Source organism: Coturnix japonica, unplaced genomic scaffold, assembly GCF_054131305.1.
Source record: "Coturnix japonica strain WE unplaced genomic scaffold, WE-NBRP24 Scf046, whole genome shotgun sequence".
Taxonomy (NCBI): Eukaryota; Metazoa; Chordata; class Aves; order Galliformes; family Phasianidae; genus Coturnix; species Coturnix japonica.
In genome coordinates this window covers 3,049,263-3,063,198 of record NW_028188949.1, presented here as the reverse complement: position 1 = coordinate 3,063,198, position 13,936 = coordinate 3,049,263, and the positions used below count along the sequence as shown (strand labels likewise).

Sequence of the window (13,936 nt, the reverse complement as noted above, 5' to 3'; positions counted from 1 at the left end):
GCGCATTCTGTCAAGAGACATGAAACCGCTTTAGGTTCTATATTGGTGTTGTCAGTACTGGTAAAGATTTATTGATCTCTCCTTAAAAAGCTGAAAGCAACTGGAAATGTCTCAACTTCTGTATCATGTTGTTCTGTTTTGCCTGTTTAATTGCAGAGAAGCCTGCTGTCTTCATGAAGTCCTTGGATGATGTTTTTGGTGAGGAGCGGGGTGTGATTAAATTGGAATGTGAAGTCTCTAAAGAGAAGGTCAAACCAGTGAGGAAAAAGGACGGTGATGTGCTCACTTCTGGCAACAAGTATGAGCTGGTACAGTCTGGGAAGACCCTATGGCTCCTTCTCCATGACCTCGAGAAGTCAGATGCAGGTTTATATACCTGTGATATTGGCACTGATGTTGCCAAATCAAAGGTCAGCGTTCAGGGTAAGTACTGTGGAAAGTAAAGGAGTGCTGAAAGCACATTCAGTGTGGTCACTATGTCTTACACCTATTCCCCCACGAGCCTTAATAGTTTCTACAATAGAAGTGTATTACTGCAATGTAGCGCAGTGATGTCTGGAAAATTCCCATTGCTTTTGATGTAAATGTGTCTCATTTTGCCATGAAAATCACCAAACATGTCAAGAATGTCCTGGAAATGTTTCCTTTCTAAACATCCCTAAAATGGAGAAATGGTTTGAACACCAGTAGGGGTAGGATGGTAACAAAAGAGCTAATAGAAACAGTTAATTTCTTGTCATAGGCAAAACCCTTTTTCTCACGCAGCATCCTAGAGTTGTCCTCTCTGTTAGGTTGTTCCCTCTGTAGCTCATTGAATCTTCATTGTGCTCCATGGACTGAGCTGCTCTCCTTGTAGTTCTTCCAGAGCAAAGCCAAGAGATTCACGTCTCTTTTTTTTAATAGCTTTCTGGTAATTCTGAGTGGAGAATGTCTTAGAGAATACATCAGTGAGGAACGCAGCCATGTTCTGCAAATCCTGAGTTAAAACACCAGTACTGCTACTCATGTCAGTCACAAATGCCTTTTCTCCATCTAAACCTCATACTAACCTATCTCTTATCTTCCAGAGCTGAATATTGGCATTAGCAAGCGGCTGAAAAACAATGAAATCCAGGAGGTAGAAGATGGCACTTTTGAATGCATTCTGTCCCATGAAAGCATTGATGAGTTCAAGTGGACACTGAATGGAAGCAGAGTGGAAAGTGGTGGGCGATTTAAAGCTTCTAACGTGGGTTGGTAAGAGACTCTCCTTATCAAAAGTGTGACTCCTACTGACGCTGGGGAAGTCATTTTTACTGCCCGTGGTCTAACCTCCAAAGCCTCTCAGTCTGTGAAAGGTAATGAGATGGGAGAGATTCTGGGGTCTGATTCCTTCAACTGTCTTCTGATAAGATTGTCGTGAGAGCTAACTCATAATATGGTTAAAGTGAATAGCAACCTTCTACTTGAACCTTGAAGCACTGAGAATTTCTCTTAAAAATAAGTAAAAGGAGGAACCATTTGACACAAATGTGAGAACTACCCAAAGCACTGGGGTAGTGTTGGAAATGGGCATCTCACTACAGCTTGTTCCATTAACAGTAAATCAGGAATGATCTGTTGAGGGAACTGTGGGAGCAAATATCCTCTAAGTATAAGCTGAAGGGATGGCCTTCACATCATCTAGCTGTACAACAAATTCCTATCTAGAACATGTGCATCTGAGAGCAGCATCTGAGGCTCCCAGTGTGATGAGTGGAGAGAAGAAAGAGGCAGTTTTCAGTCATGGTTCATCATCCTCAATTGGGTAGATTTAAGAGAGAATAAATGGTGCCTTGAATTCTATTGTCTGTACTTTGCAGATTACTGCTGGCTGTAGGATGGCGTCTGTTGCAAGTGCCTCTCTAACTTATCTCCAGCATGTAGATGCGTGTATTTTGAGAGAGGCATCCTACCGTGTGTGTGTTACTTAAAAAGCATGTTTTCTTCCAGAAAAAGCTACTGAGGTAACAAAACAGCTGGAGGATAAGACAGCAGCAGCAGGGCAGGACATCAGCCTAAGCTGTGAGCTGTCGAAACAGATGTGAACATCAGTTGGTACAAGGATGGCAAAGCAATCAGAAAAAGCCATAAGTACGACTTGCAGCAGGAGGGAACTGGGGCCATTCTGATCATCCATGATTCTACTGCCAAGGACAGCAGGGAGTACACCTGTGAGACAGAGGACTCTGAAACAAAAGCCAGGGTTACTGCAAGGTGAGTTGAAAAGCACACTGGGGATGGCATGTAGAGAAGTCGAGGTAAATATCTGCAGCCTGTGGGTGATGTTTCTCTTCTGTTTCCTTGAGCGGGATCAGTTCTTAGTTTTCAGAAAATATGATGGATTAAAGTCTTTTCCTTAAAATAATCTGGAAACTGAAAGATTCTCCAGTGTGATGTGGATCTGGGCAGCCTGGTCTGGTGGTTGGTGACCCCTTGGCAGGGGCTTTAAAACTAGATGATCTTTGAGGTCCTTTTCAACCCAGGCCATTCTATGATTCTGTGATCATTCTATGATTCTATGATCTTGGGTGTTAGTGAGCCAAGAAAATATGGCAATCTGAATTAGTCTATATTGAATATGTGTAATCTAAACTATATGCAGTTGATCAGATGAGATCCTACCAGCGCATGTATAATGGTATTAAACTTTCCAGATATCTTCTGGAATGATCAAGCCTATGTAAATGGGTGGACTCTGTGGACTTCTTAGACTCTTTGCATCTCTATGTGATGTTCTAGAAGTGAGGGCAAAGGAGATTCAGGACACCTCTGTATGCTTGGGACTTGTTGGGGTAACAAATCCCTTTGTCCCACACCCTCATCCCCCTCTTTTCCTTCCAGAAAAACCTAATTACTTTATCAAGGAACTTTCAGGTCTGAAAACTGAAGAAAGTGGAACTATAATTTTTTCATTTCAGTGCGAGAAATGCTCATACACTGTCATATGGAGGAAAGGCATTGCTGAGCTCAGGCCTGGCAGGAAATACAAGAGGGCACAGAAAGGACGAGACCTGCAGCTGAGCATAAGAAATCTGGAGAAAAGTGACAGTGACGTGTACACCTGTGACATTGGTGATGCCCAGTCCAGAGCCAAGCTGGTTGTACAAGGTATGTGTGAGAGCCATATGACTGCGCATCCTGTTTCTCCACTCCCAAGACATTATCCTGGTAGAATTTGTACATTTATGGCAGGTCTTTGGGGCTGCAGCTGTCTGGCCTGAATAGCGGTTCACAAGCCATGCACAGAGCGAGCTGCATGGAAAGGGAAAGAACTACCAACTAGAGCAGTGCCATTGAGAACTTTATGTATCATTTAAAAACCAAAAATGCTGATGTACGGTGAGGCTGGTGACCCAGAAATCAGTGTGAACTTTCTATCTCTGACCTTTCTGAGTTAAAAATAGTTCTCTAAAGTTCTAGGCAAAAATTCCCTGATGCAGCATTCTGGGTAGTTGTCACGGTTTAAACAAAAATTTACCTGTGTTCGTGACAGGGGGGCCACAGGCAGGCGAGGTGCTAGAAGGAGCTGAACCTCAGTCCCAGCTACTTCAGAAGCAGCCCGAACCCCCTCATACACGGCTAAGATCTCCTTCTCAGTTTAAGCATAGCGCTCCTCAGACCCTTTATATGCTCGACTCCAAAATCCCAGGGGTCGGCCTTGGGTCTCTCCTGAAGCTCTTTGCCACAAACTCCAAGTGGGACCTTTTTCTCCAGCAGCAGTGTAGATTATGTTTTTCACATCCTGTCCCGTCCGTACTGGCCCCAAGGCCACGGCACGGGCTATCTCTTGTTTTATCTGCTCAAAAGCCTGCTGCTGCTTAGGACCCCATGAGAAATTATTCTTCTTCCACGTTACCTGATAGAGGGGGCTCACTATGTGGCTGTAGTTTGGGACATGCATTCTCCAAAAGCCCACTACTCCCAGAAAAGATTGGGTCTCTGTCTTGTTGATGGGCGGAGACATAGCAGTGATTTTGTCAGTCACATCTGCTGGGATGTGTCGATGCCCATCTTGCCGTTTTACACCTAAAAACTGGATTTCCTGGGCAGGCCCCTTCACCTTGCTGCGCTTAATGGCAAAACCAGCTTTCAAAAGAATTTGGATTATCTGTTTTCCTTTCTTGAAAACCTCTGCTGCTGTATGGCCCCACACGACAATATCATCAATATACTGCAAGTGTTCGGGAGCATTACCCTGTTCCAAGACAGCTTGGATCAACCAATGGAAATGGTTGGGCTGTGCTTCCACCCTTGAGGTAAACAGTTCCAGGTATACTGAACAGCTCTCCAGGTAAAAGCAAACTGTGACCTACATTTTGCAGCCAATGGGATGGAAAAGTAGGCATTAGCAATGTCAATGATGGCAAACCACCGTGCTTCTTTTGACTCCAGTTCATACTGGAGTTCTATCATGTCTGGTACAGCAGCACTCAATGGAGGTGTGAATTCATTCAGGCCACGGTAATCCAGCGTCAGCCTCCATTCTCCATTGGCTTTACGCACTGGCCATATGGGGCTGTTAAAAGGCGAGTGAGTTTTGCTAATCAATCCCTGATTCTCTAATTGGCGAATTAGCTTGTGAATGAGGAGCAATGAGTCCCTATTGGTGCGGAACTGCTGTCTTGTACCACTTTGGTGGCAATTGGTACCACTTGGTCTTTTACCTGGAGCAACCCCACAGCAGAAGGATCATCTGACAGACCAGGTAAAGCTGACAGCTGCTTAACACAGTTTGTGTTAACAGCAGCTATCCCAAAGGCCCATCGATAGCCCTTGGGATCCTTAAAATATCTCATCCTAAGGTCATCAATACCCAAAATACATGGAGCCTCTGGACCAGTCACAGTAGGGTGTTTTTGCCAGTTTTTACCATTGAGGCTTATTTCGGCCTCCAACATAGTCAATTCTTGGGAACCCCCAGTCACTCCATGGATCTATATTGGTTGTGTCCCTTGGTGACTTGAGGGCATTAGGGTGCATTGTGCGCCAGTGTCCACCAAGGCTTTATATTTCTGTGGTTGAGATGTGCCAGGCCACCTAATCCACACAGCCCAGTATACTCTATTGTCCCTTTCCCCGCCCAGGCTGTAGTCAGGGCCCCTCTATTGGTTACCTCGATGGCTTGCAGCAACTGGAACTTCCCCCCTTTTGGGGCATGTAGCCCTGTCTTTCATGTCTCATGTCCAGTTCCACATGTTGTTTGAAGCACCATCTTAGAGGCAGCCTTTATTTCTCCAGCCCACCACTCTCTTGTACCACGAGAGCTCTCCTGCTTCTCGCTGTGATGTGAGACCAAATGGAAGGCCCTGCAGAAGTCTGGGTAGGTGATGTCAGTTGCTGTTGATTTCCCAACCCATGCTGGGAAAAGCAGGGAATGGGACTGGGAGACATCCCGGCGGTGGGATCCTGCCTAAGCAGAACTGAATGGCTGTTCTGATCCATGTATTTTAACCTGAGTGAATCTGACACTAATGAGGGAGGTGAGGGACCTGTGGGAAGAAAATGTATGTGCCGCAGTTTGTGGTGCAAGGTGTTCTAGAAGCTGCTGGTAACAGTGCCCAGAAGTCTTCCTTTTTTGACGGGGAGAGGATTAACAAGGTTATTTTAATGAATCTATTTCCTTTCTGTTCATCTTTCATACTACCTCTCAAAAAACTGTCTGTGGATTCTGTCATAGTTTTGTGCTGTTGCTGTCAATATTCTACATCATAACATCATGTGCAGTATGAATCATTAATTGAGGGTATAAATAGTGGAATCATGTACAAAGGAAAAAGGGTTAAAGAGAAAGTAAATTTATGTGTGGATTCTATGCATTCTCAAGTAGTAGTTCTTGCTAAACAGAAATTGTGTGCACTCTGTGCTTTCATCTGCACAAAGGATCTTGTAATCATCTCTGTCTGTGTTTCTTTTAGACCCAGAGATGGAGCAGAGAGGAACACAGACTTGGGTGGATCTTCATTCAGGAGCAGGGACATGTCATGCTCATCTGAGGTGTCTGGCTGACAGCAAGAGCAGAGAGGTAAGTTTCATAGGGTCGCGTGCCCATTTTATTTTTTTTTTCATTCATGATGCATAGAGGCGTTCCCCAGACAAAGTGAGCATTTCTCAACTGGACTTTCTAGAAATGAGCTAGGCAGTGAAAATGGGTTTGAAGCATTCCTAAGAGCCCCGCAAGAGAATGCTGAGAGTTAATCTGGCACCCTCCTTTGGAAACGTCCGTTGTCTGTCAGCTCTTCAGCTGTGCCCTAACACCTCCCATTGCGCTGCCACACCAGGATAGAATTCCAAGCCCACACTGAGTCCTGGAATGTTGTGGTGCCGTGTTGGAATCAGATGTGACCACGTGGTCTTGGCTCCCCGCCTTGTGGGGGGTCATGGTGGACCAGGCTGTTGGCCGTTGGTGATGTCATAAGCGGCTGGAATGAGGGGAGGAGCGGTGCGTTCTGTGTTCCTTTGTGGGTGAGCTAGTGGTCGGAGTGGTTGCTTGATTTGTTGTTCTTGTGCGTTTAGTGTCGTTAGTGCCGTTAGTTAGTGTTGTTAATTAGTGTTGTTAGTTAGTGTTGTTAGTTAGTGTTGTTAGTTAGTGTTGTTAGTTAGTGTTGTTAGTTAGTGTTGTTAGTTAGTGTTGTTAGTGTTGTTAGTTAGTGCCTTTAGTTAGTGCCGTTAGTTAGTGCCTTTAGTTAGTGCTTTTAGTTAGTATTTTTAGTTAGTGCCTTTAGTTAGTTCCTTTAGTTAGTGCCTTTATTGCCTTTTTCTTCTCACCGTCGTGTGCAGCAGCTTGTAGGTAAGCTGAGCTGGCGTGGGATGGATGGGTGGGCAGTGAGGTGTTGAGAACTGCTGGCTGTCGGAGCTCACAGCACCGTATTGCTTACTCTTGACCATCAGACATAATTTTCCCCTGGTACACACGTTCCAAAGGGGGTATCCGTAAAGTTGGCACCTGTCCCGTGCTTCTTCCATTGTCTTTGCTCAGTAGTGGAAGCATTGTAAAGTTGCTGGGCGGACAGGCATCACGTAGCCTGAGACTCAGCATGTCTTGCAGCAAGTGGGTGGGACAGTTGTGCTGTGTGTGTTATTCCATGACTGTCTTAGCCCTGCTCACTGACCTGCTCTTTCTCTCTCCTCTCCTCACCCTCCGCCCACTGCCTCGGTGCAGCTTTTGCTCTCATTTCATCCGAGCAAAGCGACAAGGAACTGCTGCAGATAGCTTGAGGTGATCTCACTGCCAGGTACGTGCCATGTTTTGTCCCCCCGCATGGTTTTGCCGCAGGGTATGCGCGGGTAGCTCTGAAGAAGTCTGTCCATACTGTGCTGTGTGAATAGAGAAAACAGAAGTGTGTTTCTGCTCTGTTCCAGCTGTTCACACTTGCTGTGATGGGTGCTGCGTGCAGTGGGATCAGCCGTGAGCCTGAGGTGGCGGCGACGGAGGTACAGTATGAAGCTCTGGCCGGTCTTTTTTCCCTGTGTTGAGCCATTAGAAGGAGCTGCAGGTGTACTCTCCTGCAGGAAAGAATGGGCCAAAAAGGGCCTGGCCACCTGTCTGTGCCAGTGCCATTGCTGATGAGTCTGGGTAGAGAGAGATGCATCTTTGCATGGCCTGGCAATGCACGCCAGAAAGGGAAATAACTGTGATGAGACGTGCAGCTCCTTCTGAAGTGCTCCTGATAAGGACGGAGTGCATTTGCTGCAGCTTTCTTTGCAGATGTGCTCCTCACCTTGAAATCCTCCTGGTTTGTCCTCATCTCCTGACCATGGCCTGTGCTCTGTTTTGCAGGCTGATAACATGCAGAAGCCGCAGCTGGTGCGTGCTATGTCATCTTTAAACGTACCAGCGATTGCGGCAGCCCATGTTATTAGGAGCCACGTCGCCCAGGGGCCGGATGAGCTCTCTCTGGAGGTAAGCAGTTCCAGGCGTTCCTTGTTGTTGTGCACAGAATTAGTATAGAGTGTGAACGCCTCGGGAATACTCTCATATTTTGTGTCGTAGAAGAAGGCTTTTGTTTTAGCTGTGCTGAAGCTGGGATTGATGTTTCAATCTTTTGCAGGTTGGAGACATCGTGTGCATTGTTGATATGCCACCAAAGGAGATGAGCCCCTGGTGGAGAGGCAAGCGTGGCTTTGAGGTAGGCACACATTTTTGACTAGAGAGCACAGCTTCAGTAGTGTCTAGAATCTCCGGTTGGAGCTGCTCTGCCTGCACAGGATGGCTTCTGGATGCGAACAGTTGCCCTGTGTCGGTGTCAGAGGACCTTCCCTTTGGCTCTGGGCTTGGGCTAATGCCCACCTGTCTTTTTGTTCTTATTACAGGTTGGTTTTTTCCCTGGTGAGTGCGTGGAACTCATCAGGGGAAAACTGCCCGAGTCCATCCTACATTCATTGCCAAAGCCAGGTGCGTATTTTCCATTTGACAATGCGGGTTAGTAAAATGGGGTCTGAACGTGGCTTTCAGGGGGTTCATTAATGCCCGAGTTGAGCAAGCTTAGAAAGAGAACTGCATTAAGCTCCTTGGGCACCTCCAGGGATGGGGAAAATCCGTTCTTGCGTGTCTTTGTTGGGAACATGCTTTCTGTTGTTACGTGTTCTGTTGAATGTGTTGCACTCGGCCTCGTCCAACCGAGCCAGGGCTGAAATGAACTTGTTTTTTTCTTTTGTTGCACAGAGCCAATGAAACGGGGCAAGTTCATCTCCTGCCTTCGTTCCCTTTTGAAGGCCTGCCCCAGGAGAGCGAAGCAGCCTGAGCCTCCAACATTCTCGGGATCCATGTCCCTGCTTGACATCGTTGAGAGGTATTTAGCCAACAGGACTTGAGGGCTGAGCTGTAGGAATGGAAGCATCCTCTGCTGTTTGAAACAGAGCGCTTTTCTAAGCTGTGTTTCAGCAGAAACCAGGCATTGCCCGGAACAGGCAACTATTGGCAAGGGTTCGGTGCAGCTCTTCCCTCACCCTGCACCACGACTGACAGCATGCTCTGTTTTCTCTGCAGACTGAGTTCTCCCAGTAAGAGGGCAGAGTCAGCAGCTTGCAGTTGGCGTTCCTGCTTCTGCCTGGGCAAACCATCCCCTGTGGCCAAACGCCAACTGCAGAGCAGTGCCAGGGAGCCCTCTGAAGCTGAAGTCTTGGTCCTGGCAGGTAAGCATGCAAATCCAGCTTTCAAAACACTGCTTGTCATCAACAGAGGTAGAATTCATGCTTTCAGTGGGCTTGTACATCCTTCTGGCATTCAAGCCTGTGCCTGACATCTTCAGTTGACCCCTGTCTTTCCCAAATGAGTCTCTTGTCAACACAAGAGCTGGACCTGCACGAGGATCACTTTCAAGACAGTGACACTGTTGCTAGAAGCCTATTTGCTTCTGCCCACCATCACTGCATAGCCAAATGTCAAGAACCTGTTTCATGATTCATCTTGTGAAACTTTGACAGTAACTGCTGTGCGTCTACTCCTTCCTAGGTGACCCGAGCCCTTGTATATCTCCAAGACGCCAGGCATGTTACGATGCAGCATCCTGTGATTCCATCAATGAAGAACTGTTACTAAGCACAGGATGCTGCAGTTCAGATGAAAGCCTTCCGTATAACATCAGTTATAAAGAGAAGAATGCCATCATCGTTGAAGCTCTCGTTCATCCCATACCTGTTGAAGCTGCTGACCTGAGCCTGCCAGACTCCTCAGGCACCAGCCTGAACCGAGTGCCTTTCGAGGACAGCCCAGCCCAAGCACAGCACGAGTGCCCCGACAGCAGCACAACCATGCAGGCTCAGGTCAGCATTACAGAAGAGAAGCCAAACATCTTGGAGGGGGAGGTAGAATCAGGCCAAGAGTCCCAGGCTCCGGGCAACAGCACGACTTCTGAGACACTCTCGTCAGACAACAGAGAATGAGTCCCATCTTTCCTCCAGACCTCACACCCCCTCCTTTTTCCTATTGAATAAAGGCACGCTCGTGCTCAATCAACGCCTTGACTGAATTCTGAGTTTTCATTCGCAGAGATTGGGATGAGTACAAGAAACAGCAAGACAGCTCAGCTTGCAACGCTCTGGCTGTGGGGTGCGTGCAGGGACACTGTAACCATACAGGGAAAGGCTTCCACTGCTTCCTCAAGCTGTAGTCCAGCCCTGCTACTGCTCTGTGGCACAAAGCCCTGAGGGATGTTCCATATTGTTAACCTAAGTGAAGCCAGCTTCATGCACTGTGTTTTGTTGTTGCTGGGTGAGAGGGGGATGCACGTTGGTGAGAAGATGAGCATTGCTGGATCTGCCACGAGTGTCCCTTCTGCCTCTAAGAATATGTCCTAAGTAGGATGTGAACACTGCTGGCACTTCCTCATTGCACGTGCTTGGAGGATCTTCAGTTCTTGCACATTCAGGATGTCTGTCAGTGACTACGAGGAAATTCTCAAGTACTAGGAATTCCATGAAACAGTTGGAACGGGTAAGTGTCATCTTTGTACAGAAACAGCACACCTAACAGTCTGTCTCACCACTCTAGAATTAATCTGAGAATAGATTAACAGCTCTTGTCAGTTCTCTAAGTCAGGTTTCATTTGTATAAATTTGAAATTCGTTTTTTAAACCAGTTGGAAATTGTAATGTTATATTAGAGAAGAATTCACACTCAACTTTAAGCATCTGTGTTTTGATTTGTAGGTGGTTTTGCCAAGGTAAAACTCGGGCGGCATCTTCTGTCTGGTGAAAAAGTTGCACTAAAAATCATGGAGAAAGTTACTGTAGGGGTAAGCCAAAAGGCATTTAAATATGATAATATCTTCTGTTGGAGTTGTGGAGTTCTCAAGAACATGGGGGCAGGTGGGATGGTACATACGAATGCAGCCTACTGGTCCCATTGCCTTTTGAAAGATGCTGTAGAGCTGGAAAAAGTTTAACAGAGCACCACAAATCTTGTTGCTGGTTGTTCAGAGGGCAGAATTCTCTGGCTTTAAAATGGAGGAAGTTATTACATCATTACATTACATTACATTATTGTTACATTATTACAGCAACTTTACCAAAATGCCAATGAAAATGCTGAATGTTTTACTTTTCATTTTTCACAGCTCTGTTTCAGAATTTCTATGGGAGTGATGTCAGTCATTGCTGAGTTGATGTTGAATTGTGTACTGTCCCATATGTGCTTGTTCTGTTCCACAGCAGTCAGATGTGGTACCTGGTATGTCACAGTAGTTAGCGATTTCATCGCTTGCTTTTATGGTCTCTTAAGGATGACTTGCCTCATGCTAAAACAGAAATTGATGCCATGAAGAACTGAAGTCATCAACATGTTTGCCCATTGGATCACGTAAGAGAGACATCAAAGAAATATTTATAGTCATAGAGGTAAGAAATAGTTTCTGCTTTCTGTGCTGTCTTTCTTACTTATCTTTCTCTGATACTCTCTAAATGCATTTTCAGATAACCTTATCTTACAGGGAAGCTGTTTGATTGCATTGTTTCTAAGGACCGCCTTTTGGAAGAGGAAGCTCCAGTCTTTTTTTGACAGACTGTTTCAGCAATTGCTTCTGTTCACAGTCAGGGTTATGCCCAGAGACCTCAAACCAGTGAGCCTGAACTGCAGTCAGTCTTCCATAAATAATAATGAATGTGTTTTTATTTTTCTGTTGGCAGAGAGAGTTACAGTACTCCACTCCATTCCAGTGGACTGCAGGAGAGAACTGAAGGGGGGAGAAGTAACACAAAGTAGAACTCATGGGTTGAGATAGAATTATGTACTGAGATAGAGAAAAGGATAATAGTTATGATGAATGCAAAAGCAATTGCTCACCACCTACCAATCAGTGTCCAGTTAGCCTCCTAGTAGTGGAAGAGATTGACATGAAGTTCTACCCTCTTCAAAACTCCTTCCACAATATGTCATATAGTATGGAATATCCTTTGGCCAGTTTAAGTCAGCTGTCCTAGTTCTGTTCCTTCTCACTTCCTTGGGCTCTCAGCTGAGATTGACTGTGGCTCTGTACAACGCTGCCTGGCAGCAACTGTAAGCATCACTGCGCTATCTCCATTGTTTCTCTAGAATGAAAACGTAGTATTATATCAGACACTGAAGAAGATAATTCAGTCCCAGCTGAAACTCAGACAATAACTTGTGCTTAGGATTCTTTCCCTACAGGAAATGTTAGATATTTATTGCTATGTGGTACTGTGTTCTGTAGCTGAGCTGGATTTTGTTATCCTTGAAGAAGTATCTTCCTCTGAAAGGGGAGTAAAACATGATGCTCCTAATGAGCGGAGCAGAGACACAGATCTGATCTGAGTGTTGGTTTCACATTTTTGTGATGCTCTTTGCTGCAGTTTGTATCTCGAGAGAAGCCCTTGTGGTGTCAGTCTGTTGTGTAACCTGCTCTAGTTTTGTGCCTCAAGGAAGAGTGATCCTTTAAACAAATGGTGGCTATACAGAGGGTATGGGGTGAGATGCATTCCTCTGGCCCCATCCAATGGATTTTCTGTCACAAAGATCATTCTCTCCAGCTTCTCTTCTCTGAGTGGGAGCTTCAGCCCCCTGCACAGGCTGGAGGTCATCCATAGAACTTGCTTCAGAGTTTGTTTCAGGTTGTTATCCTTCCTGGCCAAAAACCAGATACAGTATTGTAGATGTGGTCCAGTGAGTGTTGAAGCAGGAATGACTTGTCCTGGTCTGGTTGTGCTGCTTTTTAATGCAGCTGATGATCTTGTTGTACTTCTTTTCTGTCAGAGCACACTGCTGGCTTGCATTCAGCCTGTGGTCTCTCACCACTTGTCCTCCTAGTCCCCAGGTCCTTTCCAACAGATACAAGCTAGTATTTCCCACCTGGGATATTGGAAGATGGGAACTTGCCAGCAGTCAGTGAAGATCTCTGAGACAGCGAGAGCGAGCGAGCTTTGAGTAGACTGGGAACCACTGTCCACAGCAGGAAATAAGAGAAGAGAAAAGATGTTTCCTTGGGCATTTGGGTGGAAATCATTCCTGACTGCTTTCTCATCCACCGGGAAAATCTGCTGATTGACAATTTGAAGCTGATAGACTTTGGACTCTGTGCAAAGCCAAAGGTAAGAGTATCTGTTAAATCAAATACAATGTGCCCCCAAGTAATGCATGTTTGACCACCGTATGCAACAGGGGCTTGTCCAAACAAACTCCTTAAAATCAAGCTATTTCTGTGGCTGACATGTCATTGCATCTTGTTTGGATTGGCCTGTACTGTATGAGAGTGGTTAACAGATTGCTCAGAAGCACAGGTAGATAATTTTCTCTAGCTAGATTCCCTGTTTTCATAGTCTAAGCTGTAGATAATCTTGTAGGTATATCACCTGTCTTATGCAAGGGTCTGTAATAGGAGCATGGGGTTGGTGTGCCTAAGGAACCCTCTAAGGAACTGCATGTAGGATGAGATTGTGGATAGAATAAAATGACTTTTGCAGGTGACGTACAAATCCTGTGATTGCATATGCTTGAACTGAATTGTTTCTTGTTCTTCAAACTGATTTCCAGAAGCCTTTATTAACATGTAAGATGGGTGCTGGTAAGAAAGAATGGGAAGACTGCCTTACTGATTCCAAGATACTTGTCCTCAAATGATTTTTCCTGGCCAAAGTTAGAGCCTCTCACAGGTAATCGAGACCAACAGGCTGTTGTTGCACAATCACACACAGAATCACAGAATCACAGAATCACAGAATTACCCGGGTTGGAAGGGACCTCAAGGATCATGTAGTTCCAACCCCCCTGCCTAGCAGGGCCACCAAACATACACATTTACTAGATCAGGTTGCCCAGGGCCCTGTCCAACCTGGTCTTGAACACCTCCAAGGACGGGGCATCCACAACCTCACTGGGCAGCCTGTTCCAGGACCTAACCACTCTTCTAGTAAAGAACTTTCCCCTAACATCCAACCTAAATCTTCCCTCCTTCAACTTAAAACC

At 45.8% G+C, this 13,936-nt stretch overlaps 1 protein-coding gene and 1 long non-coding RNA gene across 3 annotated transcripts; both read left to right on the top strand.

The window, feature by feature from the left end:
• Positions 1-1,081: 1,081 nt before the first annotated feature.
• On the top strand, positions 1,082-6,167 carry LOC146752391 (uncharacterized). 2 transcript variants are annotated; one of them, XR_014940660.1, is made up of 5 exons: positions 1,082-1,337; positions 1,972-2,235; positions 2,940-3,129; positions 5,260-5,341; positions 5,937-6,167. It is a non-coding gene; the product is annotated as an uncharacterized LOC146752391 (long non-coding RNA). The 2 variants fall into 2 exon arrangements; XR_014940661.1 differs by lacking the exon at positions 5,260-5,341.
• Positions 6,168-8,343: 2,176 nt separating this feature from the next.
• LOC146752390 (rho GTPase-activating protein 32-like) lies at positions 8,344-9,918 on the top strand. The gene is made up of 4 exons (XM_085531991.1): positions 8,344-8,413; positions 8,684-8,810; positions 9,008-9,153; positions 9,473-9,918. The coding sequence occupies exons 2-4, from the start codon at positions 8,689-8,691 to the stop codon at positions 9,901-9,903; spliced, it is 699 nt and encodes a 232-aa protein (XP_085388117.1). The 5' UTR covers positions 8,344-8,413; positions 8,684-8,688; the 3' UTR covers positions 9,904-9,918.
• Positions 9,919-13,936: the final 4,018 nt, after the last annotated feature.

Excerpts from the sequence above, each read along its gene's own strand:
- LOC146752390 (XM_085531991.1), top strand. The coding sequence starts at position 8,689 with ATGAAACGGGGCAAGTTCATCTCCTGCCTTCGTTCCCTTTTGAAGGCC. Across the intron at positions 8,811-9,007 it reads CTGCTTGACATCGTTGAGAG|ACTGAGTTCTCCCAGTAAGA; the intron begins GTATTTAGCCAA and ends TTTTCTCTGCAG. Across the intron at positions 9,154-9,472 it reads TGAAGTCTTGGTCCTGGCAG|GTGACCCGAGCCCTTGTATA; the intron begins GTAAGCATGCAA and ends ACTCCTTCCTAG.